Source organism: Apis cerana, linkage group LG7 (assembly GCF_029169275.1).
Source record: "Apis cerana isolate GH-2021 linkage group LG7, AcerK_1.0, whole genome shotgun sequence".
NCBI lineage: Eukaryota > Metazoa > Arthropoda > Insecta > Hymenoptera > Apidae > Apis > Apis cerana.
Window position 1 is genome coordinate 8,490,430 of NC_083858.1, and position 16,160 is coordinate 8,506,589.

General features: G+C 34.3%; 1 protein-coding gene across 7 annotated transcripts in view; it reads right to left on the minus strand.

The window, feature by feature from the left end:
• Positions 1-15,475, minus strand: part of LOC107993144 (titin homolog) — a 66,919-nt gene extending 51,444 nt beyond the window's left edge. For 6 of the 7 annotated variants that reach the window (XM_062077054.1, XM_062077056.1, XM_062077053.1 and 3 more), the window contains exons 1-12: positions 15,195-15,475; positions 13,647-13,788; positions 6,552-6,852; positions 4,522-4,702; positions 3,450-3,700; positions 3,045-3,189; positions 2,648-2,860; positions 2,107-2,289; positions 1,548-1,745; positions 973-1,109; positions 549-885; positions 117-401 (exon numbers count right to left, since the gene is read on the minus strand). In XM_062077054.1, coding sequence (XP_061933038.1) covers positions 117-401; positions 549-885; positions 973-1,109; positions 1,548-1,745; positions 2,107-2,289; positions 2,648-2,860; positions 3,045-3,189; positions 3,450-3,700; positions 4,522-4,702; positions 6,552-6,852; positions 13,647-13,788; positions 15,195-15,207 — 2,386 coding nt within the window. In that variant the 5' untranslated portion in view covers positions 15,208-15,475. Of the gene's footprint in view, positions 1-116; positions 402-548; positions 886-972; positions 1,110-1,547; positions 1,746-2,106; positions 2,290-2,647; positions 2,861-3,044; positions 3,190-3,449; positions 3,701-4,521; positions 4,703-6,551; positions 6,853-10,244; positions 12,152-13,646; positions 13,789-15,194 lie in introns of those variants that run through there. The other variant, XM_062077052.1, reaches the window with a different exon arrangement.
• Between the last annotated feature and the right edge of the window lie 685 nt (positions 15,476-16,160).

Sequence of the window (16,160 nt, forward strand, 5' to 3'; positions counted from 1 at the left end):
CTTTTAATAGTATAATAATTTTTATAATAATAGAGAATTTTATTTGAAAATAAATGTTTCTATGTATTTTTGTACGTAATAGTAAAATTGTATATACACATTATACATATATTTACCTGTAACATGTTCAGACAATTGATCAGCATACATCTCGACAATTTGAAGAGCTTCTTCCTCAGTGAGATCAGGGGTTTCGTAGAGGCTGACGGAAACCTCTTTACCATCGAAGCTGAATGACACTTCCCCTCGATCATCTAACGTGACGGAATGGTCGGTTTGGGGTGTATCGTATAATTGAGACGTTCTTTCTTCGTGAATTGTTGAAAGCGACAAATTTCTGGCAAGCTCGTGGCCGTTTGGAGATTGTGGTTCCTTTATTTCTTTTCGAACGGGCAATTTATCTGTTAAACAAGTATTTCGAATATTTTAAACAATTTTAACAAGTGTTATTTAAATCAATTTCACTTATTACTTGTATCTATATCTTTTAATAAATGTTATACTTTATATTATTTACTTGATGAAAACTTTAATTTCGTTTCAAATACCTTCGAAGCCAAGAAGAGAGGCAGAACTGCTGACAGTTCCCATGCAATTGGTCGCTTCGCAGGTGTAAGTTCCAAGACAACAGGTGCCATCTTGCCCGGAAATGATCCTGTGAATGTCTCCTGGCTTCAATTCGACGCCATCTTTGTACCATTTGAGAATCGGTTGCGGAACACCGATCACTTTGCACTCCAAGTTCACGGCACCCTCGTCCGACAATATGGCGCGCAAACTCTCAAGAAATTTCGGTTTCTTGTAATGTTTGGGAATGATTAGTTTCAGAAAACAGGAAGTGATGCTTTGACCGTGATCGTTGGAAGCAACGCACTTCCACTCGGCCTATACGATACGATAATGAATTTTTCGTAATTTTTCTTTTTTTGTCTAATTATTATATTGCTTTCTTAAACGAGACAATACACTCACTTGATCGACGAATTCGAGTTTTTGTATATCAAGGTGGCAGATGCCAAGATTTTCCTTGGCAACTCGGTATTTCTCGTTCTCCTCCACCGGTGTATCGTCCCTATACCAAGAGAAGCTTGGCTCTGGGGAAATACTGACTGCGAAATTTTGAAGGATAAATGTCACTTGAAATATTCATGAAAAATCGTGTTGTTTTTATAATTAAATTAATAATCGAAAGATTTAGAAAAATTGGAAATAATATATTAGAGAATTAATAAATGTTTAAATAAGAATAGATTCGTTATATTTAAATTAGAATTTAAGTATATTATAAGAAATAATTAAAAACAAAAATGTTTGTATTTCTGTGTTTCTATTAAAATTATTTATAATTTCATATATGAGTAAATAAATTATTTATTTCGATTGAGTTTACTTATTTACAAATAAGATTGAAAAAAAAGAAAGAAAATTTAACTTTTATACATGATTTTAATAAAAGAACTTATAATAGTAATACAATTATTATTTAAAAAAATGATTTGCCATTTTCAGCGTTCGATTTATGATTAAAATTATATTGCAATCATTACCTTGTACTGTAAATCGAAAATCTTCGTTGATCCTCGCCTCGCAACTTCTAAGACCTTTGATAAAAATGGGTGGTTGATTCGTATTTAACAATTGCAGGCGTTCTTCTTCGTTTAATTGATTTTGAATATCTTCGATCGTTAATTCGGCTGTACTCTTTGCCTCTCCCATACAATTTCTTGCAATGCAACAATAGGAACCTTATCGAAATGAAAATGAAAAATATTAAAAATCATAAAATTATAATTGTTGAATGAATTAATACAATTAATAATTAAAAATAAATAAGATAAAATAATTGGTCATTTGGTTTATTTATTTTTATATGAAATATGAAATGGAAAATGTTTTCCTATTTTAATTAGATTCTGAAAAACAAAGATTAATAAAATTGAAAATACAAAATATGAAAATTTCTAAAGTTAAAAGTATATTAAAATTCTTAAAAGTATTAAAATTAAATGATTAGAAATTAAATTAGCTGATAATCGAATTCATAAAATTCATGGTTGAACAATCAATCTAATTTATTCGATATTTCAAGTTTTTTAAAATCGATACCTAAGGAGTTAGTCCCAGTCAATTGATAAACATCTCCTGGTTTTAGTTCTTGGCCGTCTTTGAACCACCTGAGCAATGGTGTAGGGAATCCTACGACCTTGCATTCGAACGACACTAGACCTTCTTCTGTTAGGACAGCTTTCAAGCTTTCCATGAAGCGTGGTTTCCTGTAGTTCTTTGGAACTTGACGAATAAAACAATTATTTAAGTAATGAACTTTTAACAATACCAATCCTATATATCATGTAATGCAATAATTCTATTTTATTAATTAATTTCAATTTAAAACCTACTTTTTAAAAATTTTTAATACAGTGCATATTATTAGATATATCTATTATTAGATTTCTGGTAAAAAAAGTAAAAGAAATGTATTTTAAATTTTTCGATTACAAAACAAAAGAAAAAATATATTTCTCTCAAATTAAAAATTCTTTGTCAAATGATAATATCAATGATTTATTCAAGTACTTAATATTCAAGTAAATTTAGATATATAATAAATCGAATTAAATTAAAAACAAATAACATTTCTACTTACTGGACATTGCAACATGGCAAGTAGTAAACTGTTTCATATCTTCAGCGTTCGTGGCGACGCACTTCCATTCGCCCTCGTCCATGGCTTCGACAGGGTTTACCTCTATGGAGTATCCACCAAGGCCATCTTCCATCACGTGGTATTTTTCGCTGGCCTCGATGCGCCCCTCCTTGTTGTACCACGTAATTGCTTTCGGCCATGGTGGTACTTGAACTATTGCAGCATAAAGATTGAAATTGTAAGTAGATTAATTAGAAAAATAATTCAATAACAATAAACACAGAAATATCTAATCTATACGTATTTTCATATATATCAAAATATATAATTATGTTTGTATTTGAATAAATTTACCAAAAGTATGTAATAAAAAAATAAAAAAGGAAGATTTTTGTACCTTGACAAGAAAGCCTGAGAGTGTCTCCAATCCTGCAACACTCGTCTTGCAGAATCTTCGTGAAGATAGGAAGAGGACCGGATGGTGTCAAGGAATCAGCTGGTTTCAGAGAACCCTCCCTGCTACCTTTTCCGACTACATGTACCTGAGAAAACGAATCAATATACAATAGTTAGATTGCTCAATAATTTGATTAATTTTATTTGTTTCGATTGAATTTTTTTAAAGTAAAGTTTTAATTTTCCAAGCATATTTATCTTATTACTTCTTTTTTGCTAAATTATCAAAAAATTGGAGAATATTCTAGAACGCTTATTGAACTTTCTATTTTATTATACAATCTAAAACAGTTTAAATAGATTTAGGCGAAAATAGAAATTTTTTCGAGATTAAGTAATTACTTACTTTTGAAGAGGAATAAGCAATTCCCATACAATTCACTGCCTCGCAAGTGTAAATTCCAAGGGATGTTGGATCGTCGAGATTGGCAGTTAAAGCGAATACATCGCCAGCCTTGATTTCTTTGCTGTCCTTGAACCATCTCAACACGGGGGTGGGCACACCGACTACTTTACACTCTAAGGACACTGTTCCAGTCTCTGTAAGGAGAGCCCGTAGCTCCTCTACGAATTCTGGTCTTTTGTAAGCTTTTGGGACTGTAAATTAAAATAAAGAAAAAAAAGACAGAAAGAGTTATAAAGAAGTAATTTAAGAATTATTAATGCAATAATGTAAATAATAATCGTTCTTTTATTTATTACAAAATATTACTCAGAATTTTCTTCTTATATGTGCACTATGAAATGGAAAATAGAAAATAAATTTGGATAAAAATAAATTTCAAAATATTCTCTTTTCAGATATTCTTCTTAATGATTCTTCGTACATAAATATTTTTCTAGATCAAAAATTTAAACTAAAGAATAAAAAAAGTGTTCATTAGTTAAATTGATAAAAAGAAACAAGTGTTTAAAAATTTTAGAAAGTATCTATGTTCCAAAATTCCAATTTATAAAAGAATATTTAAAAAAGAAAAAATACTTTAGAGAATGCTATTGAATCGAAATACATCAATATCTTTCAAACTTATCTTTAGAATTAAGAAAATTCCCAACGGAAACAAAATTCCCAATTTTATCAACCACAATTCGTTTATGTTTCCAAATTTCTAATAAATTTCCAAATTCAAATAAATAAAAAAAAGTTGAGAAAAAGTTAAGAAAAAAATGTTAAATATTCCAATAGTAATCTAATTTAATTTCTTTTTTTTTTTTTTTCTAAGAAAGCAAATTACTCTAAGAATTTTGCAACTTCTTTGGCCACAATCTATCTCTCTATCTCCGAATCCCAAAACGCTGTCCACCGTTCGGCTCGGTTTCTATTTTCGGCAACAAGGGAATGCGTTTAGCCACTGAGCCGAGTTTCTGGAAATGTTTCGTTATAACGTCTCGTCGAATTTGACACGCTTTGTCCTTACCGATCACGGTGAGGCGAGACGTGCAGGACGATCGGCCCCCTCGATTCTCCGCCATGCAGGTCCAGTGCCCTTCGTCCTCGACCGTGACGGGAGCCACGTCGACGCAGTAAAAGTTTCCCTCGTGGACGAAGGAGAATCTCGTACCGGTGTGTATCTGCTCGGCATTTCTGTGCCAAGTGATCTGGAATTCAAGAAGAAGGACATTGTTGCGAGATTTAACACGGTTTGATGTCAACGACCAGTCAAACGACAGCACGACAGGTTAAACGGTAGATATGCTTTTCGATTTTTAAAGTTTATTTAATTTAAAGAAGATGTAAGTAATATCCGGGTAATTAGTTACTGGTATTTTTGTGCTATGATCATTTTGTCACGTATTATGGGAACGGAAGAATTTTGGTTTTTAGAATTATATTGTATTCGATATCTTTTTATTAAGATGTTGCAACAAAGATTGGAAACGAAGATTAAAAGAATTTAATTTTGGAGAGGATGACGAAGAAAAATCTTTTAATTTTTTATATTGTGGATACAATAGATAGTTTTTAGAAGATTAATTTTTGAAAAAAAATTTTAAAATTTTAATTTTTTTAAATTCTTTAGAATTATAAACAATATTCACACTACACTTAGTATAAATAAAAAATCTTATGACTTTTAATTTATTTAAAATCTCAAAACTATTATCTCGCATAGAAAAAAACGTTATTTCCAAAAAAAAGCTTGAACAATTATGTATCTATAAAAAATCAAAATTCACAAATTTTCTTTGCCATATCTTTTTTTTTTCCATTCCAATAATTTCCCAATCTTCTCTATTATCCAAAATCTTGCCTTTTCAAATTGCATGCAATAAATAGTTCCTACAAGATTAATTTTTGAAATGGAGAAGAACAATTTTAAAATATTTATAATTTTTTAGGTTCCTTAGAATTATATTATTTAACAATATTCACACTAAATATAAATAAATCTATTCCAAATCTCTTCTCCCAAAAAATTTTTCTGAAATATTATTTTACATAGAAAAAAAAAATAACTTAAAGCTCAAATAATTGTATCTATCTATAAAAAAAACCAAAATTCTTCTTACCACATTCCAATTTCTAATAATTCCAATCTTCCTTCCCACAATTCCTCCAACCATTACGCAATACTCTCAAAGAGAGCACCGTGGAAAACGAGAGTTTACAACGGTCTCTCTCTCTCTCTCTCTCGCGGAGAGCAGAGACTTAACGCGGATTTAGCCGATCCGGGGGCATACCTCGGGGGCCATAGTATACGCGCGAGCGTAATAATAGTCGTAATACGACGCGTAACGACCGTTCGTTCTCTTCGCCTTCCGTCTCTGAATCCCGGGTCATGGACCTCTTGGCTCCCTTTTAGCGCGCGTTTCCCGCTTCGAAGGCAAAAAGTGGGAGCAGAGATCCGTAATAAGTCACCGGGTGATTTTGATCGCAACCCTTCCGGGTTAATCACCGACGGGTTGGCACGGATCTTTGCTTCGCCCGGCCTACCAATTTTGGAACGTTAGGTGCTCCTTAATTCGAGTTGATTCGAGAGGGTTTCTTTTTGTCAGTGTTTTTATCAATTTGACGTTGATCAGTTTATTTGTTTTATTTGTTTTTCGTAGCGGGTTTATTTTTAATTATAAGTTTTAATTCTTTTCTTCTTTTTTTTTTTCTGGATTTGAAGATTATTTATTTGGCGAGGGTTATTTTCGTCCACGAGTTTATTTACAAAAATCGTAATGAGTTTGGTTTAACAAGTCTTGAATTATTATTAAATTATTCTATGCTTTAAATCAAATATTTATTTCCATTCGATCAGTAATTTAACAAAATAAAGGTATTTAAGAATTTTTTAGAAAAGAAAATTCTAATTTAAACAAGAAAAGGGTTCTAGTTTATCAATCGAAACCTAATTATTTATTTATTTAATAATTAAAATAGTAATATTATCGATTATATTAAGAGTAAAATGGTTCAAGATTAATTAATTGATTAGTTAATTAATCAATGAATAGTTACCTTCGGTGTGGTCGAACTTCGAATTTCCACGAGGAATCTGGTCCTGGTGCCAACTTTAACCGCAAGGTCTGTCAATCTTCGAAGGAAGATCGGTGGATCACCCTCTTCCGAGATGGCCTCGTCCACGCTGAGATGAATCTTCTTCGAGGATCCTTTCTCGAATCCTTGGCCAACTCTCGTGGCCACAAGAGCGTAATGTCCAGTGTCGTCCTTTTGCGATTGCTTCAGGGTCAATTGGACGACGTTCCCCCTCATTTGTACCCTGTATCTGTCGGACGGTATCGGTGCATCCCCGCGTATTCTGTAATTAAATAAAAAATCGTCGTTGAAAATCGAAAATTCCTGATTGAATCCTGTGAATGTTATGCTATTTTTATGAGTATTATAATTAAATGTCATTTTGAAAACTTAAGGGGTTAAATATTTTAGTTTACTCTTAGTAATATTATCTATATGTCTAATTTCTTGGAAATTATTAATAACTTACGATTTACACGCGAAACGTTCAACAGTGATTTATTCTGGATTAGAAAACATTTAAAAATGGTAAAATTTATTGTAAAAATAAATATTTATCATATTTCTTATTTGTTTAATAATAATAGCAATGGTTTTAATATTTAATTAATCATCGAGGTGCACGCCACCTTTGATATTTACTATTGCTGTAATATACGTAGACATTACGTGGGAGGCAGGAAAATTTGAAATAAGTTAAAATAAACACCAGTGGATTAAAATATTTCCTTTAAATTCTTCCAATTAAATTATTCCAATATTGTTCGAAACACGGTAATATATTTCTTTTAACGATTCGAATAAATTTCAAACGAAATTTAATCCTTAGGAAATATACATCCATATATCGTTCAAAGTATCCTAAAATGTTAAATGCGCTATTTTCACTATTTGTTAATTTGTAAATCCTAAGGTTTACATTTCACAATTGAACACAATTCTAAATGGAATATAAACCCTCGTCTTTCTTTCTTCGATTATCCAATCATTCACGGAATCACATGAAAGACAGGTAATCTCGTGGATAACAGCAGTGAGTTACGATTTCTCGGTATACGTGGGCGTTCTATAAGTACCGTTGGAACAAATCGCTTTTGCTTTGAAACAACAGACCAATGGAAACGAATTCTAACATCCTATGTGTACGAACATTCCATACATTTCTAGCTTTACGAATCTAGCAACTCGTCGAGATTTCATTTTGTGTTTGATAACAACAATTTTTTCCTAATCTTTTGTAATTTTTTGAAAGTACAAAAATTAAATTAAAAGAATATTCAGAGAGATATCCATTAAGGTATGTACATCTTTAGCATGTTTAATGATCTCCAAGAAAATTCTTTTAAATTTTCTTTTTTTGGACAGGAATAATAAAACGATTGTCATAATTGTCATAAAATCATTTGGAATTTGAATTAATGATAATGATAAAAAAACCTTGAATTTTTTATCCACAGTATTAGAAATCATGCATAAAACATATCAATAATACATTAATAATAATCAATTATAACAAATGAGTATCGATTGTTTAAAAAGAATATGGACGAATAATGGAAAAAATAAAATTTTTTATTATCAATAGAAACATAACATTTGCAAGTAACAAGAAACTAATTTACGTGTATTGTAAAAGAATTTACATTCGATTTCCCAACATTTAACGTTGAATCCTTCATTTCGTCATCCGTGTTAAAATTATTCCCAGTCACATTTCTCTTTCATTCATTCAAGAAAACCGCACTGCGATATGAATGATGGTTGAATCATAAAGAAATCATGATAGAAATCATAATTTTTTTCCTTGCTCAAAAGATCGCATACATTAAACTTCTGTCTGTATCCAATCTCATCTTCTGAATTATTTAATTGAGATAATTTAATTTATCGATCTATTCACATACACGACTAGACAATTACTCCATTTCAATTTTCAAGATGAAAGAACTCATAAGCTCTATGATCTTTAACTTAAATTACATCTCCGTGTATAGAAAATATGAACGACGATTAATTGACAACGAATCGATTTGCGAGCGAGAAAGAGAGACGAAACGAAACAGATAGAGATACTAAAAGATCGGACCAATGATCGATTGGAAAACACAGACGAATCGATTGCCAGCAAGAAAGCGCAAGTAGGAACACTTTCTAACGGAACGAGGTCGGTTTTGCAATATCCAAATGCCAATTTCTGCCTGCCGCCGGGGCGATGGCCGATGTCCAATCGGACCGGCGATCATCGTCTTTCTTCTATTTTTTCACCGCTATGGCAGACGAAAGATTCTATTATTTGCGCCGCTCATTCAATTCGTTTGTATAGAAAATCTTCGTTTGCGCAACGCGCGCAACACCTTGTAAAATTCGCGCCCTTCTCGACCTCGGGGAGGCGCGTGCACAGGCGCCTCTCCTCGCCGACGTCGAACTGGTGATGCAACGTCTATTTCGTCTAACTAAATAAATTCAACGTTTCGTGATCGATCTGATCGTTGTTTGTGTTACCAAGGCTGCGAAACAAATTGCAGGGATCGAAGAATGGTCTCGTGGAGGAATCAAAAAATGGAGAATCATTGGGGAAAATTTGAAATTTGAAATAGTTTGAGACCAAGGGATATATTTTTAAATAAGAAAAATACTGTTTTGAAACGTTGTTTCATTTAATAAATTTGTTTTGGGGAAAATAGTCTGGGATAAAACGTTTCAAGATTATATTTCAAGAAAATATTGTTAAAATGTAATAATATTCTTTTAAAATGAATAAATCTATATAATTTTAATTATGAAATCAATTTTCCATCGAGATAGATTTGGTTATTTCGAGAACCAATTATACTATTCTTTTGATATAAATAAAAATATTATTGTATATATATAACATTCGATCTTATTCTCATCGAATAATCGACGACAACAAGAAGAAAGGAGATACCATACATATCTTTATATCTATCACAATCGATCACAACTTTGCTCCAAATCTGTGGAATATATCCAACATCGTATCATCGAAAAAACGACAGGAGGAGAAGAAGAAAGAGACGATGTTTCGTAGAAAGATATCTCGATGATCCAAACCCTCCAAAAAATCCGGGCAATACGCGCGTTTCCCGCGGTCCAACGACACGTTTGCGTCGCCATGCTTGCATGGCCGTGTAAAAAGACGACGAAAATAGGGCAGTAGAGCAATGCCAAGTGTTTGAGGCGTTCTAGATCATTTGTTTGCTCGAAATACGTTGGAAGCGTGCAACCGATTTTTATTTAGACGCTTTTAAACAGAGAATGGAAACGTGCAAGATCGATCTCTCGATATAGTTTATGAGGATCGTTCCATAACAACAGTCTCAATAAAACGATTCCTATTGATGCGCACTCGCTAAACTGGTATGATTCGTATTTTAAGACTTTTACGGGATATTTATACATAGAAAAGAATTTCAATGGATATTCAATTTTAATTTTTAGATGCATCATAATACAAATAAGTGAAATTGAAATTCTTTCTAGAATTTTATGTTTCGAGCGACGAATGATTACAAGTTTTATAGTTTATTATTACTTCAAGTTAAATAGATCAATTTAAATAATAAACGATTGAAATAGTGATACGAATATTAATTTCTTTCGAGATTACTATATTCTTGCAGACAAAACGTTAAACAACATTGAAAATCCTACCGGTATCCAGAACGTTCCCTAAACGATCCCGCAATGGAGTGTTGTTTATTGCCATTGGCGCATTTGCAACAGTCGCTTCCCATCTTCTCACCACACGAGGCTTACCACACACTTTTTCTCCACTTTTTTCTTTTCCTTTCTTTTCTTTTTTTCCACCACTCAATCAAGACTCACCACCACTCACAACATAGTCCAAATCATTTATCACTCGCGAGTTCCTTGAACCTGAACAAGTCCCAAGGAGGAAATGTCCCAGGTGGATCGAGGGTGGAGCAAGGGTCGAAGAGGCGGATGAAATCCGAACCGATGCATCGATCCTTCCTCTCGCCCACCCTCATCGATGTTTATTCGATCAGTGAACGTTGATCACGGACGTCTCATACGCATTGGCACCGCCAATGCGTTATTTATCGATCGCGATATCGACGGCGACAGGGATGCAAAAATAAAACCGAAAAGCGTCCTCTCGTGCCTGAAACGTATTCTCGATGACTTCACCTCGACTATTGGAACCGCGACATCACACCTATCGTCGTTCTATCGTTCCGTCCCATTGTCAATAATAAACGATAATATTCACACTTCACACTCTTCCATCAATTTCTTCTTACACGTTACTTTCGAGATTCTTCCTTGTTCGTTCTTCCACTTCGCGTTGACATGTAACAAATTCGATTCACTCGCGTCAGAAATGAGAGGGAGGGGGGAAGGAAGAAACATTTAGATATTTAGAGATGCTAGAGAAGGGGAAGGGAGGTAGCGTCCGATCGTCGAGCGATCTGTCAGTCTCGATCTCTTCGTTCGGATTCTCTCTGTTCAAATTAACTCTGTTGGATGCGTGTAAAATGTTTTTTTAGAGAGGAGAATAGAGAAGAGAGGAGAATAGGAAAGAGAGAAAGAAAGAGAGGAAAAAGAGAGAGAGAGGTTCGAGCTGATTTTTGGCCGCTCGTCGATCGTCGCGACGCTCCCTCGGAAGACTGATAGCGAGATGCCAGAGGAGGATCGTCCGCGCCCGATTTTCCACCTCCACAACAGCCACCTTCCGCTACAGTTCGAAGGAAACTATAAGCAAGCGTCCACCATCCTAGACGAGAGAGAGAAACGCCAATGGGCAGCGCCACTTTCGTCTTTTCGCGAAAATTTTCTCGAGCTAGGTTTAGATTTAGATTGCATTAGGCGGAGGGGGTGGAGGAGCGTCAATGCTTGCCGGAATTTTCGTAACCACGTAGGCAAGAGGGAAGCTTCCGTCGTCGGTGTGACGTAGCGTCTGAATGGTCAGGGGAAGTGTACACCGCCTGCCAACAAGATGCGAGTATCGGCTTGATTTTTGAATGTTTTTGATTTTCGATGGAACGAATTTTTCGTTCCAATTGACTTGGCGAAGGTTTTACGAGCGATTGGTTTTATGTGAAAAATTAAATTCTTGAGATTGAAGGAAATTTCTTTCCAACCCTTTGCGTACTCTAAGTAATTCTTCGTTGGATTAAGTCATAGTTGGGATTATAATTTTCACTCGGTGATTGTAATAATAAGAGTTAGTCTGAATTTTAAATGTAATTTGGATATTTTAGATCGTGAATTATTTGGAATGAAATTTATGATACTTCGATATTAGATCCTTATTTAATATGTGGTGTCTAGAAAATTTTATATGTCCAAAATTATTATTAAATTTGCAAATTGCTGTTACTTGGTCTGATTTTCTAAAATAATTTTGGGCAAATTTGGAAAAGGAATTGTCCGATATCGAGGTTTTTCATTGTGACAAAAAGGATTAATAAGAATCGAAGAACGAGGCAGGAGCAAGTAATGTGATTCAGATGACAAATTGTTCGAAAAAGACGACAAATCATCGATCCGTCACTCTTCTTGTCTTATTTAAGCGGCGAGGCTAGATGAGGTCATGTTTTGCGTTCCCAAAATAAGCGTTCAATATCTTTCACCTTCCTAGACGAAATTTATTATCTTAATGATTGCTAAGAAACTATCTCGAATTCAAGAAAATTGAAATTTAACTCATTAAGTAACCCAATGCATATTTTTCAAAAATTATTATGTAACTTTATAGATCTTAATAGGCTCATAATTAAAATATCACGATTATTGAATATTAAGTAATATCTTTAAAAAAAAATTACACTCATTATATATTCTCTTTATAATCCCCAAATAGACACCATGATACCTAATAAATTAAATTAATTGACATTCATAACGAGTGCAACTACAATCTTATTGTACGACTCCTGTTATATTAAAAAAAATTTTAATTCTGTTACTTGAAACAATTTGAAAGATTCCTATCTAAGGCATTCCTTTCATAATTTAAAATGTTTAAAACGATCAACAGTTTCAATCAACACAGTATCACAATTATACTTTTTTCTCCTCTTCTTCTGTCATTTAAAACTTGTCATTCGCTTGATGAAAAATTCGACGAAGAAATATTTCTCTATTCTTTTTCTCCCCACTATGAAAATCGGAAATAATCGATCGATTATTTCGTTTCTGGCATTGGAAAATTTGAACCGGGAATTATATGCAAAGATTACACGGGACGGCGGTGCAATTTGGTAACTTCGCGAAAATTAAGTGCGCGACAGCTCGAAATAAACTGCGTTCGATCCTTGGCACGTTTCAAGGTTTCCACGGAATTAGGGCCAATAGTCGAGAATGAACGATAACGGGTAAACGACGATACTCGATCATTGTAGTACGAGGCGAAACGAAACAGGGGTTGTGAACCCGCCATTCGAACAGCAATACTCGTAGATTCTGCTTTCACGTTATAATTATTTTTGTTATTGTAATTGCAATCATGCGCCGTGTATAGCAAACTATGAAATTCGTGGAATTTGTTTGAAAAGTTTTAAATAAATATTTATTTAGAATCTAAATTTCATATTGATCTGCAGAAATTAAAAAAAAAGAATTTATTTAAAAGAGATAAACAAATTTTTTAAAATTGATCTAATTATACGATTTTAATGCTATATGTAGAATTAAATAAATGTGTTGAATAAGATCAATCAGAAACAGATTAATTTCTTTAAAAAGAAAGAGCACAATTATTTGACCAATATTAAACACACTGAATTAAATTTATCAGAACAGCAAAATCTATCATGTGGATGGATTATTTGTTGTCATAAAAAATAACAATCTGACACGTAAAAGGCATAACAATTAATAAATTAAAAGTAATCCATTTCAAACGAGTTTATCATAGAAATTATTAATCCAAATTGAACTACAAATTCAAAAAGAACAAATGATCATAGTTCAGTAAACAAATGTTTGGTTCTTAAACTATCGAAATCGTTAGAAAGTTAGAAACATTTCTATCACTTTATCCAATATCAAAATATTCAAGATAAATTAAAATAAAAAGATAATCCTTACAGTTCAAATCGTAGCTCATCGAAAACATCGGACCATCGTAATCTCGGCTCGATAACGATGTCTTCACCTACGCGTCCCTGAACCGGAAGTGCCTGGTCCGGGTCCAGCCATCGTGGCGGTCCTTTAGCTTTCGTCATATTGTCTGTAACCAATTGCACGTGTAATGAAATAGATTATTAATAATAACGATTACTATCTCTTTTAGCAAAAAATTTTGTGCAGAAATTCTATTTTCATAAAATATATAAAAGATAAGATTATTTCGTTGTTAAATCGATAAAATGATAATAAATAATAATTATTAAAATATATAAAATTAATTAAATCGACTCTTTATTGGGAGATGAATTGGAAGGAACATTTGAAGAACTGTGTTCCCTTTTCAATTAAATGACGACGCAACATATGCTGAAAATTTCTATGACTATCATATATCTTCATGAATTTTTTCAAGAGATGGAAAAATCATATATTTCCATATATTCATTTTCTTCTTACGCGCAATCATTTCGAATTTCTTGTAATTTTTCTTTTTTTTATAATCTTGTCGATTGCATTTCGAAACAATATTCATATATTGGGAATCTCCTTCGATTTTTGATATGATTTTCGAATACGTTGATTCGAAGAATCAGAGGAGACGAGATCCGATATATTCGTAACGACGTTCGATAGTAGGCGAAAATTTATTATTCGCGATCGCTACCTGGTATTCGGCCGCTCACGTGGTCTCCAAAATGGCCACGGAAAACGTACGCGCAGACGAAAATCGCGGGCGTAAATATAGACGTCTGAGCGGTGAAAGCCAAGATGGGAACCGCTTTGGAAGAATATAAAACGTGGCCTATCTCTTCCCATGCAACGGATTTATGTACATTTTATTCACGCCCGTAAAAAATTCGTGAATTCGGAAGGAATTCCGAGCGGCCGGCATCCCTGTAAATAAATACGGTAAAAAAAAAAATAAACATGGCGCGACACTTTGTTCCATTTTCAACGCGACACTCATCACATTTTTTTTCCCCGACTATATCCTCGCGTCGTCGTTCCATGCCGCGATTGAAATGCCCGGTTAAAAACAGTTTTACTCTTATTTTTAAACGCAGATTCGTAAACGCGTGTTATTACCGCGTATAAATACCGAGCCTTCGACCACCGGCAAGCCTCGAGATTTTTATGTAACAACGATCGTGGAATTACGATTACAATTACGTTGATTGACATGGAAAGGATCCTCGAAAGGTTCAATAGCAATCTAAGCAAATTTCGCGAAACGTCATCGATGTATGATTTCTATGGAAACGGAGAAGTTTCGTTCGAAACTTTCGATTTCTATTCCATCTTCTCGATCGAGATGAATCGAATTTTCGTTCCCGATGTTCCGATTTTTCTTCCATATATAACGAAATTTACAACGAAGATAACAAAATCGATGAAATTTTCGTTCACGCAATATCGAGATCCCCTTCCATTCCAAGTTTTTCTTTCTCTTTCTGAGACGCATATTCGCGAATCTAAGAAGCGTTCTAATACGCGGCAACCGCTTACCTGTTAAGGTCATCTCGTCAAACGATGGGAAGACCGATTCCTCCTCGAATTGACATCACTCGCGAAGGGGGAACACTCGCGTTCGATTGACGACGAATTGAGATGCAACCTGTCCTGCACAACCTGTCCTTCCGGTCGCGGCGTACGCCGCCTCGGCCGCCAAAGAAGCTTCCGTCTCCTCCCTTCGACCGTGCTCCTCTCTTCGCGCTGGTGACCCGTGGCACAAGCACACCCTGCGCCACGAAATCTGACGGCAGGAGGCCCTGCTCCGGTCTAAAATCGTCTCGACACGCCACTCTCGGCTTCGTCGTTTTAACGAAACGCGCACATGCGCGGTAGGGGCGAGCCAAGCTTCCTGTACGCCTCTTTCTCCCTTTCTCCCCTTTCGAGAGGAACGCCCCTCGCCACTCTTTCTTCGCCCTCCTATCTATTCTCCTGATGTAACCCGGCGCATCGCTGTTTTTTTATCTTTGAATAACTTTCACTCTCTCTCTCTCTCTCTTACGAGTGGTGAGACTTGACTTTCTTCTTTTCTTTCCTCGACCTTGTTTCTTCTTTTTCCCCCTGCTTTGTTTTGGATTTTCTTCTTCTTCTTTTTCTTTGGATTAAATAGATAATCGGTATACAGTGGTTATTATTGTGAGTCTAATGCGTCCCGGTGTATTTCGTAACTTGGAATAATTTTTAGTCTTTTTTTTTCTTCTTCTTCTTCAAGTCGGGTTTCCTCTCTTTTTTCCTTGATCTTTCCCTCTTTTCCTTTTTTCGATTTTTCGATTTCGTTTTTTCTTTTTGGATTGTAGGTAATCGGTTATTATTGTGGTGGCTTCCTATCTATCCCTGACGTGACCTGGCGCATTGCTTCGAATAATTTTGAATTTTCTCCTTCTCTCTCGCGCTACGCTTTTCTTCTTTCTTCGACCTTCTTTTTTTTATTTTATTTTCGATCTGAATTTCGTTTTTGGATTA